General features: G+C 33.6%; 1 protein-coding gene across 1 annotated transcript in view; it reads right to left on the bottom strand.

Annotated features, from left to right (window-relative positions):
- Positions 1–24,941, bottom strand: part of LOC126834476 (protein sidekick-2-like) — a 119,393-nt gene that overhangs the window by 20,678 nt on the left and 73,774 nt on the right. The window contains exon 2 of the mRNA XM_050566412.1: positions 2,129–2,325. Within this exon, the coding sequence (XP_050422369.1) occupies positions 2,129–2,325 (197 nt within the window). The remainder of the gene's footprint in view (positions 1–2,128; positions 2,326–24,941) is intronic.

The following is a 24,941-nucleotide window of genomic DNA, read 5'->3' as shown; positions in this document are numbered from 1 at the left end:
TTACTTAGAAATTATACGTTATTAAAATGTTTCTACAAGATGTTATAAAATATTACATTTAATAGTAATAAACGCCATAATTGATTTATAAATTATAATACCATGCAAGTGAAATGTATCTTATGAAATAGAATTACAATAGACATAGTGGCCAAAATATTAATAGATACTTACGTTTTACGTTGTCCAATATTTATAACTAATTGATATATTAATATAATTGGAAATTATCGATTTAAATGTTTATTACAAACTTGACTAGATTTTTTTTTTATAAGTAATACAAAAACATTTATTTAAAGCTTGCCAAGCTCATATTTTTTACTTTTCATTGTTTTTTTTTCAAATTGAAGTTTAGAGTTTACTGTAAACATAGCCATTTGCATAAATGAAAAACTAATGGAATATATTTATAATAATAATGTTAAATTCAATCTAAAGTATGTTCTTGTATTTTCGTTTCATATTAAGTTTAATTTTATACTCTACATATTTATGGATTTTTTTTTTCATTAATTGTATTTACTAACTTTGATAGTTTGGAGAAGAATATTTCCGAACAAGCGGGAAAAGTTTAATAATAATATGCACAAAATGAAAGAAAATAATAAGAAAACTCGTTTAAGTTTTCAAAACACAAGCCTAGATTATTATACTTTGCATGCGATCGAAAATTAGATTTAACCTACTTTTTTTAAACTCAATTTGAAAAATGACTTAACGGAAATAGCAGTACCTACTCTTATTGCTGTTTATTTTGTGTATAGACATTTTGTTAGTGACATAGATTTTTGTAAAATTGTTCATTACAATTAGGTATAATATATGTATTACTGTTAAATTGGATTTTCTGTTAGAAGTTTTACGATTGCATGTAAATTGATTGTCTGAAATTGAAACACTAAATTATATTTTTGTACTTGTTATGTAAAAATGCGGAATTTGATGCTAAAACTTTGTCATTTTTATACTACTATAAATCGAATTATAGTAGATAATCGTTTCTTACTGCCAATGAAAACTAATTAAACGCGTAATTTCCAATCAGAATAATATATTGTTTGCGTTTAGTTTAATTAACATACTTCAGTTAGTGGAATATAGTGATTGTTCATTTATTTGTCAGCTCGTTTGGATGGAAATATTTGGAAATACGCCAATACGTTTTTGGCAATTTGAAACCAAATAAAAAATGAAAAAGTTTTTTTTTCTTCTACAAATAATGTGTTGTATGCCTTTAAGGGTCGGACAGATTTAGAATGTAGTATTTTTTTAAAAATGTTTTTTTTGATAAGGCTTTTTGACATCTAGTTCATTAGCCATAATGTAGTATTTTGTTTAATATGCCATTATTGCTGTTGTTATGGTAAATATGCAACAATAGAAAAAATTACAAATTTTGGAAACTTTACATACAACAGTTTTTAAAAAATGTGAGCGTTTGATTACATTTAGTCGGACCAACTATTAATTTACCATGTCCTTATATTGACCATAATTCCAGTCGAACCGACTATATGTATTTTTTTTCTGTATACCTACGAGTATAGGAAATATATATTTATACTTTGTGATAAAATTATTGTATTGCATCCAGAGTTGGGCATTTTTAATAATTTATTTATTCGAATAATATCTAGATTCGACCAAATCTAAGATGATATTTTATTCGACGGTCATTGGAATACAAAATTATCTAAATAATACCCAACAGTTCTGGTTACATCACGGACGGGTCGCCATATTATTATGGAGAGGCAGTGGCGTACGCAGGATTTTTTCAAGGGGGGTATCATAATATAAGTATAATCAATAAAAAGAAAATAAATATTATAGTGTACATTTATATTAAAAATACTAACTGGGCAAGGTTCCTCCTGATGACGAGGTATTATTTATATATTTATCAAAATATATGAATTTTATGAATTGATAATATAATAAAGTGGGGATATGCAATAACCTTGTATATTTAAGCCATGGTTTGAGGTTAGTAAAAATATTTGTCGTTTTGACTTGGGACAACAATCGGTTTGAATCTGATTGTGATAATGAATGATACCTAATCAGGAAAATATCAGGAAAATTTACAATTTTTTTTTTTTTATCCATCTTGGGCATTACTCACCGACTTGTCGTTCAAGTTTTCCGTGCGACAGTGTAAGAACGCACTCTGCCCAATGGTAGTGGTGATGTTCCGGGGCACGTAGTAGTCGAAATAGGGGTAGAGATCCGTGCCGTTTTCGGCGGCGGCGACCCGCGGCGGTTGTCGCGTCGCCATCGGCCGGTGCGACGGCGGTCTCTGCGTGTACGTCACCAGCTTGCCTGCGGGAAACACAAAACGCACACGGTTGTTAAAAATACACACACACACACACAGTGTACAAAAAGTATATAATATACATGATCGTACACGGGCTTTGATTGAAAAAAAAAAACCACCGTCAAGAGGAGAGCACGGGGGTAGAGTCATTATTAATCGTTCATTACTACTTTGTGTAGGTGTGCGCCGCTTTCATTTGTTATACGGGCAGAAGCGCGGATGACAGCGAGAAGGCGCATGTAACAGGTACCTCTACGTGTGCAACGCTAATGGCGTAAACGGCACACCGGTGTAAAAGTCGTAGCAATAGTGTGGTGGGAAAAAAAGGGCAAGAAAGGGTCGACAAGAGCGTGTGTGCGGAGGATTTTTCTTTTCTTCTTGCCGCGAAATGTATATACCTACGTTTATTTTTTTTTGTCAGCCACTCGTGTTAACATTAAAATCACCGACTCCTCGGTCTATATTGCCCTTACCGTATACTAAACTGCTAAAAGTAAAATGGTTCGCCGAGAGTGTTTGTGTGTGTGTGTGCGTGTGCTCCGGAAATGATAAACGGTACACACTACACACGGTTGTTATATGTGCCTAAACCCGACGGCAAAAGACAAACGGGTCCGGACATTTTTGACGTTTTCTCATACATATACACACACACACACGGTATATAGCGTGTACTTAATGGAACGACTGCACGACGTCTGTATGCTTTTGATGTATGTTCCGTTGTCGGCGCATTGATCGTTGCCGTTTCAGCACTTGCCATTTATACCCCCTCACACATGATGTGTAATGTGTATCAGAATAATAATAATAATAATAATAATAATAATAATAATAATATGTGGGAGAATTCAACACGAACGGAATAGCCGGGGAGGAGACGACATGACGGATCCGTCGCGCCACTTTGGTAACCGCGACCGCGGTCGACTTTGCTGCGTGTTACCATATACCATTGACTTGGTTACGTTTAATTCAAACTGGTTGGGAACCCCGCCCCTCGCTCGGTGTTTGCCGTCACAAGGATTGGTCTAAATGTAGTTTGGTGTTTGGCCAACTTTTAATTTGCGGTGTACATTTAGTCTAAAAGTGTTCTATTCTCAATTTTCATTAACGATAAAGCTGCTAAAAATATTCAGTTAAAATTGAACATTTTCATTTACTTAATTCGCGAAAATTGTAATTTAAATTTTCTCCATTTACTTACAATTACTCGGCGCTATTTAATATAATGATCTCCTAAGTTTTTAGGGACTTAAAATAGATTATATTTATAAGAAAAACAATTTTATCTTTTGTTTTTTCAAGAAAGTCACCAACACTAAATTGGACTCCCTACATAAAATGCAAGTCTTAATTAAAATTTGGTGAGCAATATTTTTCAACAATAATATTAAATATTCGTATTTTACATAGTTATTATAGTAACTCTGATCGTTCGACGTCATTGGCAGGAAATTAAGAGATTATATAGCAGTATTATATTTTGGTATTTCATTTTCTACGATCCAAAAGCAAGCACGTAAATTATTTTTTTTATTTCGACTGCGTCGATTAATTAAATGTGTTTCAATGTGTACAAAACAATTTGAAGGTATTAAATGTAATTGTAGGTGTCAATGCAATTTTAAATGAACGCCCACGGTGGTGTCGTATTAAATAATGGTATTAAACGAAATAACGTGTAGGTATTTAATTATATCGCTATAAATAGCTTGCATTACTTACTAACTAAAATAAATTCTGCAAGTCACATATTATATTTTGATTTTTAAGCGTATGCAAGTATTAATCCGAAACAGGTTTTATTAAATATACGCAGAAAACCTATTACATATTTAATAAAAAAATTTTAAAAATGTATGAAACTTATTTATTATAAACAAAATAATTTATTATACTTTAATGGCAACTATAAGCTGTATCGCCAAAAGTAATAAACTAGCTATTATATTTGTGTTACAGCTTATGCAATGAGTTAATATTGTACATCAACGATAGTCCAACCATATTGCACTGTTTGAGCTTATGAGGATAATTGAAAAACGATTATGGTTTTGATATTGGAGATAATTGTATAGTTAGTTGTGCGGAATACTAAGCATCTTAAGTTATCGCGTTCGTTCTATTATATGTACCTAGGTGTATATATAACTAGTTTATATATATATATATAGGTAGTAATAAAGTGCACTAAAATAACTTTAAAGTGATTCCTATTGTGTCGTTTTTCAGCACAGCGGGGTTCGAGTTGCTCGATGTAGATACTTTCTTATTATAAAAAAATTATTATATTAGAAGACAGTACCTTTCAACGACTGATATAGATGACAATTGATATTCTAACAGGTTTTTTTTTTCCAAATTTAATACCAAACAAGGCGGCGGCATTTCTGTGGAGTTTGTGTGTTGTGCAAATAAAAAGGATAAATCGACATTTGTTTTGTATATTTTTAAACCGATAAATTCACGTAAAAGCTCGTAGTTTATACTCGATTATATACCACAATAATACCAAGTAAAAAGCAGCTTATGCACAATGTTGTTGCACACCGGTCGACAATAAAGTTATTTCTCTTTTGGGCGGCGACATAAAATTTATATTCGGCGGCGGACAACAAAAGAGGCACTGAAAGGTACAAAACGGTTTTTGCAAAAGTTTGTCCCTTTGCGTTTACAATAATAATATAATGCGCCCAAATCGATTACAATGAACCCCGTTGGCGGCGGCATTGAGGCATTTCTGGTCGCGGTTTTCTTACTTATTTATTATATATTGTTGTTTTCCATTCCGCCGAAGTATTATTATTATTATTATTTGTACATTTTGTCGAAAAACAATTAATTACAAAAGTTGCCCGGTGCAGAGCACTGCTCGCGTTGGCTGGCTCGTTAAGTCAAGTCCAACGCACGGTGGCGGATGTGAAAAATTCCCTTTGTCCGGGTGGGGAAGCCCCCTACAAGCAGTAAGTATACCTATAAGCAAACTTCTTCGAGGCCGGCCGTTAAGAAAGTCAACGAATGGATAAGAACTAACACTGCGACCACCGCACCGCCGAGGGAAAGAAACAATACATTGTTTATTCAGTTTTTTTTTTATTTGAGACCGAAGAAATAGCTAGATATAAATCTTTTCTTTTTCCGTGCCGGCGCGGACAGTAAATCTATTAACTTTCGCAATGGTCGGTTTTTCTGGTATTATTATTATTATTTTGTCGGATTAGGCAAATTATGTGTAATTTTTTTTTTTTTGAAAGGAACCGTGTGATTAATTCCCGTCCGAGTTTTAAGACGTTTTAAGAGACTATCGTATCACTCTATCGGAATTATGCCAAAAGAACGAGAAATAAAAAATAAAATAAACGAAGGCGTAAAAAGAAGGCGGTCGAATTTAAATATCTACCGAAGAAAATATTCAAATTTGCCGTTTCGACGCGCGAATTTCCATTTTCAATTTACAAACGGATACAACGAGCACAAAAACGGGTAAGAAAAAAAACTTTCACGGTTTTGTGATTATACCCTATACATATATACTAGCTGGATATAACCTAACCGGCGGAATGATCAAAGTTTGCATTGCTTGCTGCACTACCACCAGGTAACATGATATAGGCACTGAAGATTTCTTTATTGTCAGCAATTACATAATATGTGGTATTAAGTATATTATCCCATAATGTGAGATGTGCATCATTCGAACCCTATCATGCATCACCCTAATGTCTACCGTTATTTAACTAAACAGAGGCATGCATATATATTGGTTTACTGTTTTTAAATAATATAAGACTTTATCCGCGTAGCAAAGTTTAGCAGCTGAGCTTTAATCTAATAACAGTGGTGCAAGACAAAGCGTGTATCGTCTTATGTTTAATAGTGTTATTGACATTCCGGAGCACTATCCTTGATTTAATTTAGTCTGAATACATACTCGAGGACTTAGGAAAATTGAAGTTGTCGCTAAAACAACGCTGTCGCTGATTGAAAATGTGTAATGAATATTGTTATGATCAACAGTAGCTGTTCTATACTGGTTAATGGGTTACATCGTTTTTGTAATGAACTTGAGAAATTGTTTTCATTTAAATGGGGTGTACTTGTATATTTATTCTTTAGTTTTAAATACTAATTAAATGTTTTTGGTATTATAGCACGCTATAATGTAGTGTTTATGGCCAAATAGTTATTTATTATAGAAATAATTCTTACCAGTTACCAGTGTACATATTATAAACATGTGCTGGATTTTTCGCCAGTTGAGAAGTACATTTTTTAGATTATAGATTGAAAGGAAAACATTAAAAGGTTCACGAATTCAACACGTTACGAGTGTCGGAACATTTTTAATAGAAATATCAAAACAAAATTAATTTTGACGGATTTTTATTTATATTGTATAAATATCCGTTTACATTTTAGATTAATAACAACTAAAATCGATAAATTTCATTTGTATGGGGGCTGTATTGTGCATTATGATAAATTATTTATAACTCATTTGTGTACACAATTAAAATGATTGAATACAATATGCGTTTGTGAATTGATAATATTTACACCAATACTTGTTTTTGCGACTATGGCAATAATAATGATATAACGCGACTAATTTATATGAATTTAATAATACCCATTTTTTTTTTTTTTGTTATCGATTGTTGGATATTAATATTATACCGTATTATATTAATATACGCATGTGTTTTTACTTTATGGTAGTATTTTTGTCGCATGCACAAGATTTTTATGTGATAAAAGTTTTCAACAATAATTTATGATTATTCCCCGGGCACATGGCATACTTCCACAGCTTTCCACAGTGACAAAGCAAAGGGGTAATAAATTAATGTGGTTATACTTAATTTGGTTTACGATTAAAAAGCACGCGGTTTATATAGCTATATTTTAATGTACATTTTTTTCCCTCCATTTTTCGTTATCACCTACAGGCGTACCAACCTCATATTTAAGTTGGCGCCTTGGACAGGGGGGATAGACGTGACAATAGACATTCGACGAGTACACAAGTCGTTTAAGTGTTTACAAAATAAATGATGACTTACACTTGGTTTTCACTTTGTATTGTAAAATAAATACATTTCTAATATTGTTAATTTTAAAGTTTACCAAACGGTGGGCCAACTGTATGTATGTTGTGACGTTTTAAAGCAATAATTTAGTTTGAAAGTTTTCACAGTCGCGAGCTGTGTTGACATGTTTACATGACGTTAAACAATAAATGTCTTGTTGTGTTGTATGATTTTGGAGTAAACATATTTCACGCTTAATTATGTTGATAAAATATTTAAAATATCGTGACAAGTAGTATGACATATTATCGGTTTTTAACCAACAATTGCACCGGTAGGGATTTAAAATCAAGTAGTTATTATAAAAAGCGTTGAAATAAAAAATAATGTAAATTATATTGTAAAACCAACGCGAGTAAATAGGTTTTGTCGCTGCTGTTGTAATAAATCCGTTTAGTATAAGTTGTACTTAATAAAATAAAACAAATCTTGCGTTACAACTTACAAGTATTATATTATATATATATATTGCGAACAAAGCCGATTTTATTAATTAATCGGATAAAACATTTTTTTATTTACGTTTTAATTCAATTTTTTTTTAAATATTTTTTATTTCCAGCTGCAGTAGAGTAATAATTACAATTTATGCTGACACGGATTATATAGTTTTGCGCGTTGTCCGACCACACACATGTATAATTTGTCGACTATAAAAATTAAAAGGATTAAAAAAAAAAGAAACTCTTATTAGCGTTGTTCTGTTTATTGCTTGTACAACAAAATTTAAAGCCGTACAGGGTTCTGTGTGTGTGTAAAAAAAAAAAAAGATCAATGTTATTATTTCATACACTCATATTTATGAAAAATACATGAATTTATGAAAAGTATAAAAATATAATAATATACGTCATAAAAATCAGAGTTTTGAAAATATTTTTAATTGTTTGATTTATTTTTCCAACGAGCACTTAACGAAATAATTACCAGTAACTTCAGATTTCTTGGAATAATTAAAAAAAAGGTATATCAAAAAACTACCATAATCGTATTCAATTTTTATTAATTTAACTATATTTAATGATTGCTAATTATTATTTCAATGTATTGTGTCTATATCTTCACTAACTGGATTTACGAAAGGGGAATTTTTTTAATTATACAATTAATTTATAAAAGAAACGCGTAACATCACTTAAAATAAAAGTAAATTGAAATTAAATATTATCTTAGTATATTTTCTCGATTCGGATGAAAATTAAGATAAACGCATATTTTGCAAAAAAAGAAAAGACAGCCGTTGGCCGTGGAAATGCAGATTTTTTTTTGTTATATAATCTAAAGAGAAAATAGTTATTTTAAATGCGGACGTTATTAATGTAAAGAGGATTGAAATTTTTGAAATTCAAATTATATATTTTTAATATGATTGCAATATATATACAGCGGTCTTTATAATACTTTAATCGTGTTATTTTTCTACACCGAAAAGGCAAATTCGCTATTTAGATAGGTGGAATTTATTTCGTTTACAAAGGGGGAATGTTTAAATTATTTGAATTATTGCGATTATCGTTTGTACTTGGATAACTTAAATATTTCCTTATTGAAACTTATCGATTAGAGGATGTAAGAACAAATATGTATTACACTGTAGTCTTTTGGGTTGTCTGTATAATCCTTTTTAACAATATAATATACAATTAGTACCATCAAACCCGTTTAACCCGTTAAATTAAATATAAAAATTGTTTGATACATTCGGCAGATGGTCATTAATACTTTTTATTATTACTAGTTTTTATTTTTTTTACTATATGATGAACATTGGTAGCCTAATTTTGGACTATTTCTAATAAACGTTTTACCAACATTTATTAGAAATAGTCCAAAATACTATAATAGATTTGCCAACTAATATAGTAATTCAACAATTTCTAAAATGTTTGCATGTCACTGTCGACTTTTGAAGGGGAAAGTGACATGCAAACATTTTAGAAATTGTTGAATTACTATATTAGTTGGCAAATCTATTATAGTATTTTGGACTATTTCTAATAAATGTTGGTAAAACGTTTATTAGAAATAGTCCAAAATTAGGCTACCAATGTTCATCATATAGTAAAAAAAATTAAAACTAGTAATAATAAAAACAAGCAGGTATAAGATATTCGAACTTCCAAAAATAATGTCTGTACAGTTAGTTAAATGGACCTTATCCCATAACGTTTTCGCTTTTTTGTCCTTGGGATTTATAGTTCTACTTGCACGGTCGAAAGTCGAGCAACAATAGTGTCTATATTGTTGGGGTAAAAGTAAAACAATTTGCCGTTTAGTGACGTTTTGGTTTGTTTCAAACTGTTCGGTGTGTGTTGATGGTTTTTTTTTTCGTTAATACTATATAGACTATAGGTACAAAGTTTTAACTTTTAAACCAACAACAATGTGTGTCTGCGTAAAACGCTCAAACGAATACACGGTGTTTGTAGTATGTAGACTAGAATTTAAAATTAATCTAATAATGATATTGTATGTTTTCATCGCAGTTAAATATTGAAGTAACGTTTAGCTTTAAAACGGAATCCATCAATTAGTTTGCGATCACCAATAAAAATGACCGTGTCTTAGTTTCTCGACTCGTTTTGTTCATCAAGTTGGCCACACTGTTGTGTTTTGACTGGCGGTGCTCGGATCTACGATAACGCTATCATCGAATACTATTGATAACCCAGTTATAATGTTATTGAATGGTAAATGACACGGATTTTTTTTTGCTCCCCTGTAAAGTTGAGAAAAATGATATACACAGGTGTTGCACATAGATCAGCGTTATGATCTTTTTTGATCGGGCCGACCTTTTTAAAATGGAATGGATGGAAACTATGTTCGTAAAAGCAATCAAACGAATAGGTCGAACACAATATATTATGCACCCTTATCGTGTAAGCGGAAGTTTTTGCCATTAGTGTTTCGAGTTACTGTCTAAATGTACGGTCCCGTGTTGGTTTTTGGTGCCAATATTTGATTTAATAATTATAATTTATTTCGAAAAAAATGTCAATAGTTTCAAATATGATTATCGAACTGCGGTGCTGTCAATAAAAAAATAGTTTCATTTTAAATCACTATAAATCAGGATTTGCTCGAATCCGGGAAATACAACTTCCAAGAATCGCAGTTATGTAAAATATTAATAAACTGCGCAACAGGAAGTCTGGTGGGGAGGTTAGTTAACATTATTATTATAGTTTAAATATTCTAATTAGAATAGTCGTTGGAATGTTTTCAAACAATTTCCATTTCAATACAAATTGGACCGTACCAAACCATCCGAAGTTTGTAGGGAAACAAAAGTGAAGTATTTTTTTTTTTTTACTTTAGGGAACTTTAAATTGAAATACAAGTTTACACTTTTTCCTCCATATTTGTGGCAATTACAACCTTATCACATGTTTATCTTATCACTGCTTATAACAATTAAAATTCGAGCTGATAGCACAGAATCACAGATATATAATATATATATATATATATATATATATTATTTTATACACTTATAATTACCACAAAAAATGGCCGACGTCGATTTCCCCATTCTTATCACTAGTTAGCAATCTAGTTTATTGTATACATATTATATTATATCCGCGTCTCGAATTGTTATCTTCAGAAACAAAATGGCATCGTAAGGGGATATCAATTTTACTATATACTTTACTATTACTATATATTGTTTTATTGTGCACATACATCGTAGAGTAATAATATAAAGAGATGAACTAACATATACCACAGTTATTCTGTGCATATACTATCTTGCACGCGATAGTGAAGTCAATTGTAGGACTAAAACCAGTGTGGCCACACAAAAGAAAAAAAAATCCACATTGATAAGCGATTGGTACTCTGTATTATGGTAAAAATATTTTTTACACCTTATCTTAAACAATTTTTTGTTTTTTTTTCAAGAAACTATTAACCATTTATTCTTTTTCTTCTAACCAGGCACACTGACCTTAGAGTCGTACAGTTTGCTTCACATTAAAAGTGGCTATAGCCACCCTCTGGCACATGTATATAGGTACTTGATTTAGGTACTCCCTTTGCGCTGACATATTTGTTTTTCTCGTGGAATATTCGACGAAGAATGTGTATATATATTTTCAATCTCGGTCAGACCATTCAGAAATTCTGCGCCGTTTGTCACATATCCGTTTTGCCTTTAATTTCATATACGAGTATAATATGTTTTTGGGGTTTTCGATTCACCGCTTTGTTTTCCCCTTTCAAAACGACAGTGCGGTCTCTGCTGGAGACAACGATAAGATAATATAGTACTGTCCGTTCAGTGCGGTGCCGTCACTGTCGGTTGTCGCCAAGTTGTGTTTGATTTGGAATATTTTTATTTTCATCACGTCTCAAGACGAGTATATTATGTTAGCGAATGCCCCGCGAATGATGTATCGCTTTTGGCAATAGACACATTTTAATATATAGGAAAAAATATAGACAACAAGGCATTCGACAAACCCGATCATGACCAAGTTGGTTTTTTTTTTGCAGCTGAATAATTTTCTATTCTTTTTGGATTGTGCATATCATGTGTCAGCATGTTAAATTTAAACACATAACATTAAACAACGTGCCTTGTGTCTTCAATCGAAACGTTTTTTTATATATTTTACAATACTCAAGCGGGGGGAGAAAAATGTATAATAGAATAGATTTTGAATTGAGTTTTTGTTTCGTTTTTGTTGCACTTCACTTCACTAGCTATCCGTACAGGTTTTTAATACAACTTTGTTTCGTACGGTCACGGAGAATTGCTCTGAATAAACTAAAATATTCCAACGAGGTCACCCTTTTAATATTATGTTACACAATTATTAATGGTTAGCTTTGGTATTGTTTAAATCAATATTATATATTTGGAGGGGTCAAGGATGAGGATGCTTGCTGACCAGGTTCTCAGCCTATTGCCAGTCGGCCAAAATAGAGAAGAGATATTGTTTTTTTTTTTGGGGGGGGGTGGGGTTTAAGTTGAGTTGTTTTGCCGAATTGGTCGAATATAAAACAGAAAAACGCACTCTTCAAAGCTGTTATAGAGATAAAACGCCTATAATAAAAAAAATACAACAGCGGACAAGATTTCATTATGATGAGTGCAAAAATACATTTTTCTAAATCTTTGTGATTTTTGTTCGTTTGATATTTTGAAAAACGCAGCAATACTAAGTAGTCCTAATTTTGTCAAGTTTTTTGGTAAAAAAAAAAAAGCAGACCGCAAGTGTCGCACAAACCTTCTTTACACGCACACAACAAACGTTCGCACGGTCGCCGCCGATATACGTGGTGACCCGAACGTGGTGGCCGTTTGCCTTTGCTCGGCACGCGTGCATGGCAACTTTAACGAGAGCCACAGTGGTGTGCGACCGGAATCCCTCCTGTTGGCCGCAAAACTTCTACCGCAATGATATACGACGTTATAGTCGGTTACGGGAACACTCCGGGTAATTTACAGCCCCGGCCCCCGGGGCGGTCTCTTCTTCGTCTTCTTCATCTTTGCTCGGGCCTGCCGCCACCACCGCCGCCGCCTCTACCACGACCGCGGTCCTGGTTTTGACGTTTTCCCGCAACTTTTCGCAACTCCATTAAATCAGTGTCCCCATCCACACGCCCGTCGCGAGTTTCATAGAAAACTCCCTCCGATCGTCGCGACATCGTCCGCGGCCGTTGTCGTCGTCGTCGTTTTGTTACATTAATAACAATGCGGTTGTTGTTATTGTTTGTTGTTGTTAATAATGATAATTGTTATTGTTGTTATTGGCATCATGTTTGTTCTATTAAGAGTTGAATGTTAGTAAGACACAGCTCTTGTTTTTTTTTTTGATCTTGAAAGCATATTATACACTAGGGTGGACCAAAAAAATTTGTTTATTTTGTTTTTTTCTTGACATTATGTTCCTTGGGGGTGAAATAATATTTCCTTATTGTTTTCAGATTTTTAAAATTATTTTTAGATCAATTGTTAGAATAATAATGTGTTATGCAAGTACATAGGAATTCTTCGCAACTAACTGAAGAATAAGTTAAAAATATTTTATACCCCTAAAAAAATTTATTTTAGGGTACTATTAAGGGTATATATATATATCAATGTTTTCGAAAATTTTACATTCTAAGTCCTAAATTAGTTGGATAGTAGTTTTTTGGAAAAAAAAATACCGGTTTATTCCTCTTTTTCTAATGATGATTTTGTATACACGCAACATTTGTTTAAAATTGATATTTATATCATAAAAAAATTAAAAACTAAAAAAAAAAATTTTTTTTGGAAAACTGATGCTTGCAACCTCAAAAAATAATTTTAAAAATCTGAAAAAATGTTTTTTGGGTCCACCCTAATATACACTACATAGTATGATAAGTTACTACTTATTGGTTGTAAGGAAATTGATTAATATAAGTGCCTTCATCATGAAATAAATATCACAATGGTGGTCCGAGTGATGAGAATATCCGGATTTGAAATATTTTCAACCCTTAACTCGACAAGGGCAAGTTTTTCAATATAAAAAAAAAAACTAAATAATTATAGTGCTTTTGAGGTAGGTCGCGTGAAAAGTCAGTTATAAAACGAACGTGTCTCTTTGAAGATATAATGGCCAAGTAGATTAGAAGTATTCTTTCGTTTGTTAACAACAAATAATTATTGTATTATATTATGTCGCTTCTAGTCAGTAGCTTCATTCCATTATTGTGTAGTAGGATATTGACATAGGTAAAAACTGAATAAAAAGCACAACTCGGAGGACTCCACACGGCTTTTTAGACAATAATAAATTTCACATAGGTAATATATATATATGTATTAAACGATTTGAATTCGAAACGCATAAATTGTTTAACCGTAATTTGAACTAATTGCTAACTAATTGCCAATATGGTTCAAAGGAAAAGGAAAAAAATAATAAAACACCTACTCATTAATCGGTTCAACTGTGTATACAGGTAATAACGGTGGCTATCATTTAACGAGTAATGGCATAATAATATATAATAGTAATGTTTTCTTTGTTTTATTTGTTGTTATTCACAGACTCAGAAAAATGGTTTAAGCAATAAACGTGGCTGTTATGTTATTTTCAAAATTTGTTCCACTTTAAGGGTAAAATTAGACGGAAAAAACCAACGGCCCTATCAAGCTGTATGACGTTAACCGGGATTAATTTCAACCGAGTGTCGGGTTTCTAAGCAAGCTACCACCCCGTGTAAAATATAAGTAATGGTGCCATTACAATTTCGGCAGCCCGGGCATCGTCTTTCACGCAGTTACTCGACTCGTTGCGCCGGATGAAATTCAAGGATACACGGATCATTAGAACTGACTTGAGTTGCAAAAAGAGAGATGAAAAAAAAAAACAGGAAACAAGTCAAAAAAATATTTATTATGTTTTGACCGGGAAATATTACAAACGGGAGACGATTTAACGAATGCACGACCGGATGCCGTTTGGAAAAATTATCTAATTGAATTATTATTACTATTATATTATTTCAACTGGGATTTTTGCACGGTCGAATGTCAAAAAGTGTACTATTATTTTCAGTGGCCGAGAAAAATAACTCCATAGTTGAATTTTTCACCATTAGAGTGCGCCAAGTACATTGGCAATTGTACTTACATACATTGTTTCTAATAACTTTAACTTTTGATTGTAATATTATACCAACTAGACGGTCTACTGGATTCAGTAAGTTTGGGTTACTTTGGATACGACGGTAGGTGGTACCTCCTTTTACATAGTTTACATGGATTTCGAGACTTTCAAACTAATCGAACACCACCGGATGGATAATAATATTATCAAACATTAGTATTTTTATCCGAATCCAATCTTCGGGTCATAGTTTCCATTGATATTGATTTAACGCCTTGTTCGGCTTGCCTTGTTTAAATATAATTTATGCCAAAATCAATAATAGGTGTAACTATTTGCAGTATGATTTGTATGTTTAGTTCAAAACAAAAAGGAGCGCACGACCCGCATGTCTACCTAATTTAATTATTATTATATTTCAATGACATAATGATGAACTTTACATATTATTATAGTTTAATCATTTACGGATTCCATTTGAATGAGTAATTCGTATTTTTTACCGTAACTTAACGCATTATATTAAAAACTTTTTCAAACACTCAAGGCAGCGCATTAAATAAATACATATTTTATAAATAAATAATAAAACCTGAATGCTGTAACTGTTCGGTACTGTTTCGATTTTCGTTCATTCTTACCTGCAACAAATAATAATAATAACAAAAATTACTATGGATATTAGCTGATTTATTTGTATATTATAATAAAAAAATGTGTCGTTACAAAATAATACACTGATATCTCACAAAAATATCAATTTTCAGTAAAAAACAAAGATTCAGCATTAAAAAAAATTATAAATTAAGAATTTGTTCATATCGATTTTTACCCGCCCTAATCTATTTGGTGTAGATTTTTTTTGTTTTGCCAATCTGTTAACTGCTGTTTGTTTACTAGGGGTTTTCTCCATTTAAACTGATTTCTCGAATTATTGTGCCACGTTAGGTTTGGTTAGGTTAGGTTAGGTTTGGTTAGGTTTGGTTAGGTTGGATTAGGTTAGGTTTGGTTAGGTTAAGTTAGGTTTGGCAATTTACAATTATCGAAGCTAATTATACTAATCGTAACTAAAGCGGTTCTCCCAAGGTCAGGCTCTTAAGCGCGTTTCGCGCGGTGGACTTGACGATACTTATCATTACAATCTATTTTTTTGTGCGACGGCCGTGTCCATATTAAACGCGTTCACGATCCGGCCGACAATCGACAGCCATTCGTCGTTTGGTGGCGCATTAACCTTGTCTTATTACCGTTTCCGTTTTTTTTGGAGGGGGGGAGGGAGAACCCACATTATATAATATGAGCTTATCGGCTTATACGTGAAACCACATGAGGATCCTGACCGAGGTGGAACGGGCGCTAACGGTTAACGCCCGTTGCCGGGGGGGGGCGAGTGATTTAAATCCAACCGATGGTGTAGTGTACGAAAGGCGTAGGGGGGGGGGGGTACCCGGGAAAACCCACCGCATGTGACGGATCACTTTGGCCCGGGCCAAATGAAACCTTTCGGTGTGGAAAATCGTCCGAATGTGGTGGACGATGGGAAGGCGAGGCGAGGCGAGGGGAAGGTCCCTAAATGTATTTCACGTCAGAGATTCTTCGACGAAATGAAGAATAACTGCCGGCCGGCGCCAAAGGTAAAACGGTAAATTTCCCGGTGCTCCCGGAATTCCGGACACGGTCCCCCCGGGGGAAAGCCGGCCGACATTCCGAACGCGTACACCGCACGAGGTCGGTGGTTTACCCACAATAATAATAATGTAATCGCCTCGTCATAATGATATACGGTGTGCAGCATCAGCAGCACTGGGGATAATATTATCGACGAGCTCTAACCGAGGAGATGGTAGGTAAAAAAAAAAAAAATAATAACCCCAACCCTTCCGCAATTATGGAAATTGACTCGGCCGAAAACCGGATAAACCAAGTCCCTCCCCCGCCCGCTTCCCCCGTCTATTAGATTGCTAGCTATACTTATCAAATTTGAGTAGTCGAAATGGGAGAATATTAAGGTGGATCATTCGTGTGCCGACTGGGTAGAGGTAAAGTTAAGAGTTAGCGTACAACAATTATTATTGTGTGGACTCCAATAGAATTAATAGATAAACTTGACTTTATTTTTCCAACAAGCGCATATAGTGTTATATTCGCAACTTTAGCTGCGCACCTAAATGTGTACAGCTGATGAGTATAGAGATATTTAGGAGTAGACAATATGGGAACATCGAAAAAGATGATGATGGATGTTATTGTAGTAACATAAAGCATATGTTTAAGTTTTAACTATATTTATTAAACTATCATTTTGTAATAACATATTATATATTCAAATTTATACTATATGTGACATTTTTATATAACTATCATGTTATTATTATTCAATATACAACGCGCGTAGTGTGATATAGAACCTCTTTGAATAATTTCAATAAACTTAAAATACTCTAATAGATAGCGTACATACTCATTTCAGGCGTAACATTTACATAACAATAAGTTCATTAAAGAAGGAGTCGGACACACGACTCGACACGAACTTAACCGAGACGAACTTAACCAACACAAAAACGCACTATTTAAGCCAGCCTTCAGCGCAGCGAAGCGCAGTTGCTCTCTCACATCTCTCATACAACCTTCCTCTCCTTATTGTGTGGACGCCAAAGTCGGGTAGCTGTTATCAGTCCGCCGCGGCCACCAATATCCTTTCTTTCCTTATTGTGTGGACGCCAAAGTCGGGTAGCTGTTATCAGTCCGCCGCGGCCACCAATATCCTTTCTTTCCTTATTGTGTGGACGCCAAAGTCGGGTAGCTGTTATCAGTCCGCCGCGGCCACCAATAACATAATCCTTCCTTATTATCCTTACACATACATACGCCGAGTCCGTAGCGATATATAAAAATACTATATTCATTACAATTCAATTACTTATAACCGTACGAGTTTCTTATCACACACGTGTCATTATTAAGCAATAAAAACACTGTTGTTCTTTCGTTCATACATATACCTATACCTATACCTCTTAAAAGTGTCGTTAAAGGTCATTAATTCTAGCGGTCGAACAATCCTATTACACCCATGTGACTATTTTTGGTCAGCAAGGAATGTAGTCGGCTTATAATAACTCAGTAGACGTTGTTATTTCTGACAAGCGCATTGATTATTATAAAACCATTGGTAGACCGTGTACTGAATTACACTTTAACGAGAAACAGATAGTCGTAAGATAACGTTAAAACACCAGTGTCTGAAATATTTTATGAATGAAAACATTTGTGTTAAAACAACGTTCATTTCGACATATCAAGATCACATACTCAAGGAATATCGACAAGGTCATAGAGCTTCGAGTGACTCCACGAGAAGGTATGTACTGTATACAATATTATAACACTGTGTAATAGTAAGTCTAGAGGCAGGAAGTGAGCCCTTGTAGTAAACATACACACATGCACACCCCGATTAAGAGCCGTTTTCATACTTATTTAAAATATCCATTCACCGCCGCTTCCCCGTGCTTTTCTTCTATTACATTATAACAATAAAGTCGTCAAGGTCGCTAGACGCTGGAGGGAGAAATTGTGAGGAAATGAGAAAAAATAAATACATACAGAGAGAAATTTATGGACCAACTCTAATTGTATATGATAGAAATATAATACCATTACTCAAACCATGAGTTGTGTACATTTTTGTAATATTTGAGAATTTTTCGATTTTTTTCATGTAGTTTGCGATTCTTGTTAATAGTTGTATTGCATCGAAGTAAATTTATATGAGCTACCCGTGAACATGGAAAACATTTGTCTAAAGGCTAGGTATTGACACGTACACATTGGGGTTGGTATAAAGTCATATGCACAGCCCAAAGTTTACACTTGAGACGTATTCGTTTGAACTCGGTAATTACCCTGATTATTTGCATAGTGGGAATTTAGGCGTCGCTACAAAAGTTTTCTACGATATAACGGTTAAGTCTATGGACGTGCTTGTCAATTTAGCTTCGCGGAATACTCGGTAGCTATATATTATTGTAAATTATATAGAATTGGAAATAGAATGCAAAGAGTCAAGACTATAAACTCACTAACTTTAAAATGTTAACAAATGTAAATGGAATATGTTGTTAAAACCGTCAAAGCTCATTCGTCGGTTAATGCACTGAACAAACCAAAAATATGTCAGAATATCAAAATTGAATGTTGCAACTGTCGGTTGCTTTATTTTGTATCTTCTGGTAAAAATATTTAAAAGAGAAAATAAAATATAAACAAGAGAAAAATTTATATTTTAAAAAGAACCAGCTGTGTTCTAACGTATTAACATGGATGTTGGGCTGAAAGAAATTGTATGTCGCACATTACTCTTTTGCTATCAGTTAGAGATCACAGATTAGATATAGTTTAGTGACGAGAGCTTAACGATAATAAATATGCGATGAGATAAGATATATGTGATAATAATTTAAAGATAAGAGGCAAAAGATAAGTGATAAAATTTAAATGATAAGAAATAAGTGATAGGAGAAACAAATTATCCATGTTTCAAAGTTTTAGGAGGAGTAGAGGAGTAAATATTGGGTTTTATTTTTTAAATTTAAGCGTGATGACCAACTGAGTTTTATTTACAATAGGGGGCGGGGGGTTAATTCAATTACATTTTGTATTATTAAATGACAATATTATCGAGTATGCGGCTAAAAAACCCACAGCACGAGCTCTGACACTGGTTCGTTGCGGCTCACCAGGATTGTAAGAATACAAATGCAAAATCTCCGGTATTTCGAATATGTTAAAAGAGGATAAACAGAGGCGGAGCTTATAAGCTCGGTTGCGCTTAGATGGAAGGTGAACCGAGCAAGAGGAATGGCGGTGGCGCAGAGGGTGAGTACGGAAGAGGTGCGGGGGAGGGGCAAAACGGAAATTGCGACCGAACGAAACGTTTTGCCAATACCGGCCGTGAGCTAAAGGAAATGGATTAGTTTTGTGCGACGTCCATAAAAACCATTGTCTCGACTTTTGAAAGTCGAAAAATCAAGAAAGCCGTCGCATCCGTCAATCGGAGGGACGTTCATTAATTTTGTAATTTCGTCCAACGCGCGATGGCCAATTTAATATAAGAAAATACTACTCAAGGCGCAAAACCCCAAAAAAAATCTGGTGCTAGAGATACCGAAGGTTTTTTTCCCCCACAAAACTAATTAATCGCCATAAATAATTATCGTTAACGTGGAATGTGTCTTTCTTAAAGAAATAATAATAATAACGTAATTTTTTCAACTGAAACGTCACGTCAACGCGTTCAGGTAAAACGTAGGTACACCTATTTATTAATTTTAAGTAGACACAAATAACCAAACTACAACGACACGGTTTAGGAAATGGCCCGAGTTTGCAGTTGAGCTCCACACCTAAATAGTTGTCATTTTGTTTCTAGAAATTGTTAAATTTAGTCCATTAGTTCAAAAAAAAATATTAGGTATCAATATAATATAATTAGACCAGTACATTGAAATAATTTTTTTTTTTTTTAAGAGAGTTGACTAAACTACAAACAAATATACTCATATAGTATACAAGTGTCGTTGATCGTTATAATAATTACTAATTGTTAAATTATATAATTTTTTTTTGGTCTTGTACCGGGAACACCTCATTAAGACCTCAAGTTGTTTAGCGTTATAATATTTATGGATAACTAAAAAAATAAGAAACGACGCAATAATTAATTTGTTTTCTTCAATGTTACACTAAGTTTGCAGGTAAATTAAAACTTTGCCCGGAAATTAATGAAACCCCGTGTAATAGTTTGTTGTTTTAATTGCAAACGAGGGCAACGGAGTATTTATTTTTTTAATTGATATCCAAGATAAATTAATTGAGATGTAAATGTTACAGTTCATTTCATTGAATGCTAAAATTAGCTTAGTATTTTTTATTTTACATAACTGCTACTCAATATTTTATGTTTTATATAATAAAGAAATAAAACAATTTACCTAGAAATTTAATTTGTATTTACGTTAAATGTTTAACTTGTTTTGAGTTGTTTTTGTTTTTAATGTAATGCATTCGAATCAATCGTCAAGAGTCTCGGTTTGAAGAAATTTGTAACAGACACGCTACCAAATGTGAATCATGAGAAAAAGTAGTAAGGAAATCAGTGACAGTGTTCATATACATAGTTGAAATAAATATTTTTGTATATTATAATAATATAAAGATAATAATATTTATGGCGTTCCGAGAGTAGCTACTTTTTAAAGATCATTTTTATAGTTCTTCATAAAAAAAAATAAAACCTCTTTAAACGTGTTGAACTTTTAACCGCACAGAGTTCATCACCGCAACAGTTATACTGGGTCATAGTGTCAAATATATAATATTATTGCATTAAAAACTTTAAGAATAAAACAAAATAACTGAAATTGTGTTGCAACGCAGTTTCACGGGTTGCTGTAACATGTTCAATCGTTAAATGTCATTCTCCTGGGACAATATTATGTCGCCAACCCAACACCATAACTCAATATTTTCTCAAGGATATACGTTTTATAGATATTATTATTATAACGTTAAATTAAATTTATTATTTACGCTTATGCGTCCTCCCCCAATCGGTCGCGAAGAAATCAGTGTAGCCACTTGTGAATTTGTATATAAATTATCGTGCAGGCATTTTACAATAATATTGTTGTATATTTACAAACTGCTCATCAATCATAAACCGTAACTGACTATATTTATTATCACATATATTAGATAATTCCTATTTTTATATCTAATCCGATATTATTATGAAATATTTTATCTCCAACGTGGGGTCACACTGATTTCATTTTCAGACACGTGCAGACAACAGCGCGCTTACCAGAGCAAACATTCATCAACAAAGTGCAAATAATCGAGGTAATATATATTGTATATATATAGAAATTTGTCTCGACAAATTCAACCCCGACTGTTTACACATACATTGTACATATTTTATGATGACGATGATGATGTACCTACTGCTGCACAGCAAAACCCGTTGCGTGAGCAGGCAGTAATTTATTTTTTCTTTGAGAAAAGTGTAAAAAACAGAAATTACACAGCTAAAAGATAATAATGGTCTCGAACGGTACGGATCTTTGTGGAATCTTTGTTTTTGACCGAGCTATTGTCTGGCGCATAAAACACTAGAGGACAAAGCGTTTCCGGTTGGTCTTTTTTTTCCATTTCTCCTTTTTTTTTTGATTAGTCTAATTTGTTATCCGAGCCGTTTTTTTGTTTTATCCTCTCCGTTGATTCCACAAATGTTTGATTCTCTAAAGATTATAATAAGAAACATTTTACTGCTGCTGGTTCGAAATTGGTTTTGCGCCGACAGTCGTTGGTTTCGTTTATATTAAGCTTTGGTTTTGGGCGATTCACACACAAATTGTTTTTACTCGTTTGCGTGACAGTTAAACCGAAAATGTTGTGTTTTACATAATATTATTCATCGACGACGTCAACGGATTGGAACGGTTTGTTTAAACTATCAAAAGCGGTAGGTAGAGTACGTTTATCCGTAAACCGCATCGTCCAAACGAAATATCCGTTATTGCTGCAGCAATAGTCCACAAATGAAATTCTAATAACATTTTTCGATTGGGATAATAATAATATAATATTATATTGGTTGAAACACAGCATCAGTAAAATGTATATTGTCTGATCATTTATTCGGTTGCGTTTGTAATCCGTTTGCAATGTACATTTAGCTTTAGTGTTTCAGAGCCGTTTTCCGGTCGACAATGCGCTGGCTACTATAATTAAGATTAGTTCAGCTAGCTTACCCTCTAGATTTTCATTATGATACACAAACAAGCGGACTGTTCAGTCATTGTTAGCCATATTATATATATATATATATATAAATTGTACCTCGGCCATGTACATCCCCACGGTCAGGGTCTTTGAGAATGTGTACTCAATTATACTGTTGTTATTCTTATTGCATTACCGACCGACTCGCATTCAAATGGTCAAGAGAAACATCTCTTACAATAATTAAATGTATTCGGTTAAAACTCCAATTGTCAATTACTTAATTAAAAAAAAAAATAACCCTACTCGACCATAATAGAACAAAAAAAGCATTTTTCAGCCGAGTCTGCAAAACAATTCATAGGAATATGACCTCATAAATTATTGAATTTATTTTTCAGTTATTTAGTTTGAACGTTGTGAATATAACACATCTCTTATCTCTTATCAGATAACAGCGTAACGCTTTTTTGATAACATTTTTTTCGGCTATGTGCCAGAACTTAGACAAAATATGTGAAATTGTTCTACGACACAACACCGTCGATTAATAATTTTGTTTTCGGATATTATTCGTCTTAGAAAAATATTATTTAAGACGCGATACGAGCGGTGTAAATAAAATCTAATTAGCCAATGTTTTTATTGTTAAAATTATGGCCATCTTGGAAATAATTGTCATACTCAATCAATAACAATAGTTCGCTCGATTAAGGCGCTACGTTTACACAATATACACAAACTATATAAATTTAGCTAAAGGTCAATGGAGCTCCCCTCCATTTAGGGGGGGGGGCACATTCCTTTAGGCCCTTTTCTGACGACTCGGCCACACACAAGCAGTGTACGTTGATTTATATATTCCTTTCAAACTATGTACAGTACTGCAACGTGGTTTATTGAACTGTTGAACGATGATTTTGAGCATCAAAGTGTTAATAAACGGTTTAATCTTTTTCGACTAAAGGGAATTTGGGTTGGTTTTTTTGTTCTCACACGAAGAGCACTCGACGTATATCGCTTTATTAGAATACTTGCGAATCGCTCGCGACGATAGGAAATACTTAAAGCCGTTATTTTTTAATTTTTTTCAAACCCTTTGTTCGATTCCCTTGGCACAATGGATTTGCGCAAAAGTCGATGGTCGTTCATCAGCGCGTTTACTACGGTTGACGGCCTCAAGGTTATTGTCCCTGGAGACACGTGGATGTGTATATGTGTGTGTATAAGGCAAACTCTGTGTAGCTTGTGCTATCACCATCAGCACACCAAGTGAGAGTGTATACCAGCTACTCTGTGTGATATTTGGACGGTTTCCAAACGGTGTGCCGAACCGTCGCTGCCAATTAACAGGGCAAACCGACTTAAATTTATGCAAAGTTACCGCTGCTGCCGGTTATAAATCTCGACAACCTTCGTTTTGCCCTCGATTTGCATTTATTTACGCGCTTAAGCAAAATCACAGCTTACACGCGGCCGATCGACGGTTTGTTTTTTTTTTGATTGGTAAAAATCACAGGAAAAGAAACTGTACAATTTTGAAAATTTGTAGAGCCGGACCGTCATAACCATAGTGGTAACCTATTATCATTTGGGAACCTATGACCGATCGCCTATGATCGGTGCAGGACATTTAACGACCAAACAGTGTAGCCACGGAAAAAAAAATTATCAGCGTTTTGGCATCACTGTCTATTTCCTATTGCACTAATTGCCTAATTACTTATTGAACACACACAAGACGATGACTCGGCCGTTTCGTTTATGGCTGCTGCGCGTTAGACTTTACCGAAGCACACAACTTTTCGTTTGGTAATCATTTAACTTGAATAGTTTGTTGGAGTCATTAAAAAACATATAACGTACCGACTAAAACGGTTTTTAGTTTTCAAACGTTTGCTTCACTCGCGCACCTACACACTCATCAATCAAGGCAACGTCATCGGCAAGCGGTAACGTTTAAAATTTCCTTAATCAGCGAAAAAAAAACTTTCCAATGTAAATTAGGCAAGTGTGTTCATTAACTAGTTTGTATGCATACTTCGCTAAAACTACTTCATTAAAACACGTCAGGTATAACTTAACGTTGTACAAGAGCTTTTTTTTTAATCAGAAGTTTTTTTACTTACTCTT

The sequence above is a fragment of the Adelges cooleyi genome, unplaced genomic scaffold (assembly GCF_023614345.1).
Source record: "Adelges cooleyi isolate 19-005CV unplaced genomic scaffold, UGA_ACOO_1.1 ACOO_flye_CR_arks_rails_tigmint_CR_PRNA_21, whole genome shotgun sequence".
Classification (NCBI taxonomy): domain Eukaryota; kingdom Metazoa; phylum Arthropoda; class Insecta; order Hemiptera; family Adelgidae; genus Adelges; species Adelges cooleyi.
This window is presented reverse-complemented; position numbering and strand designations above follow the sequence as displayed.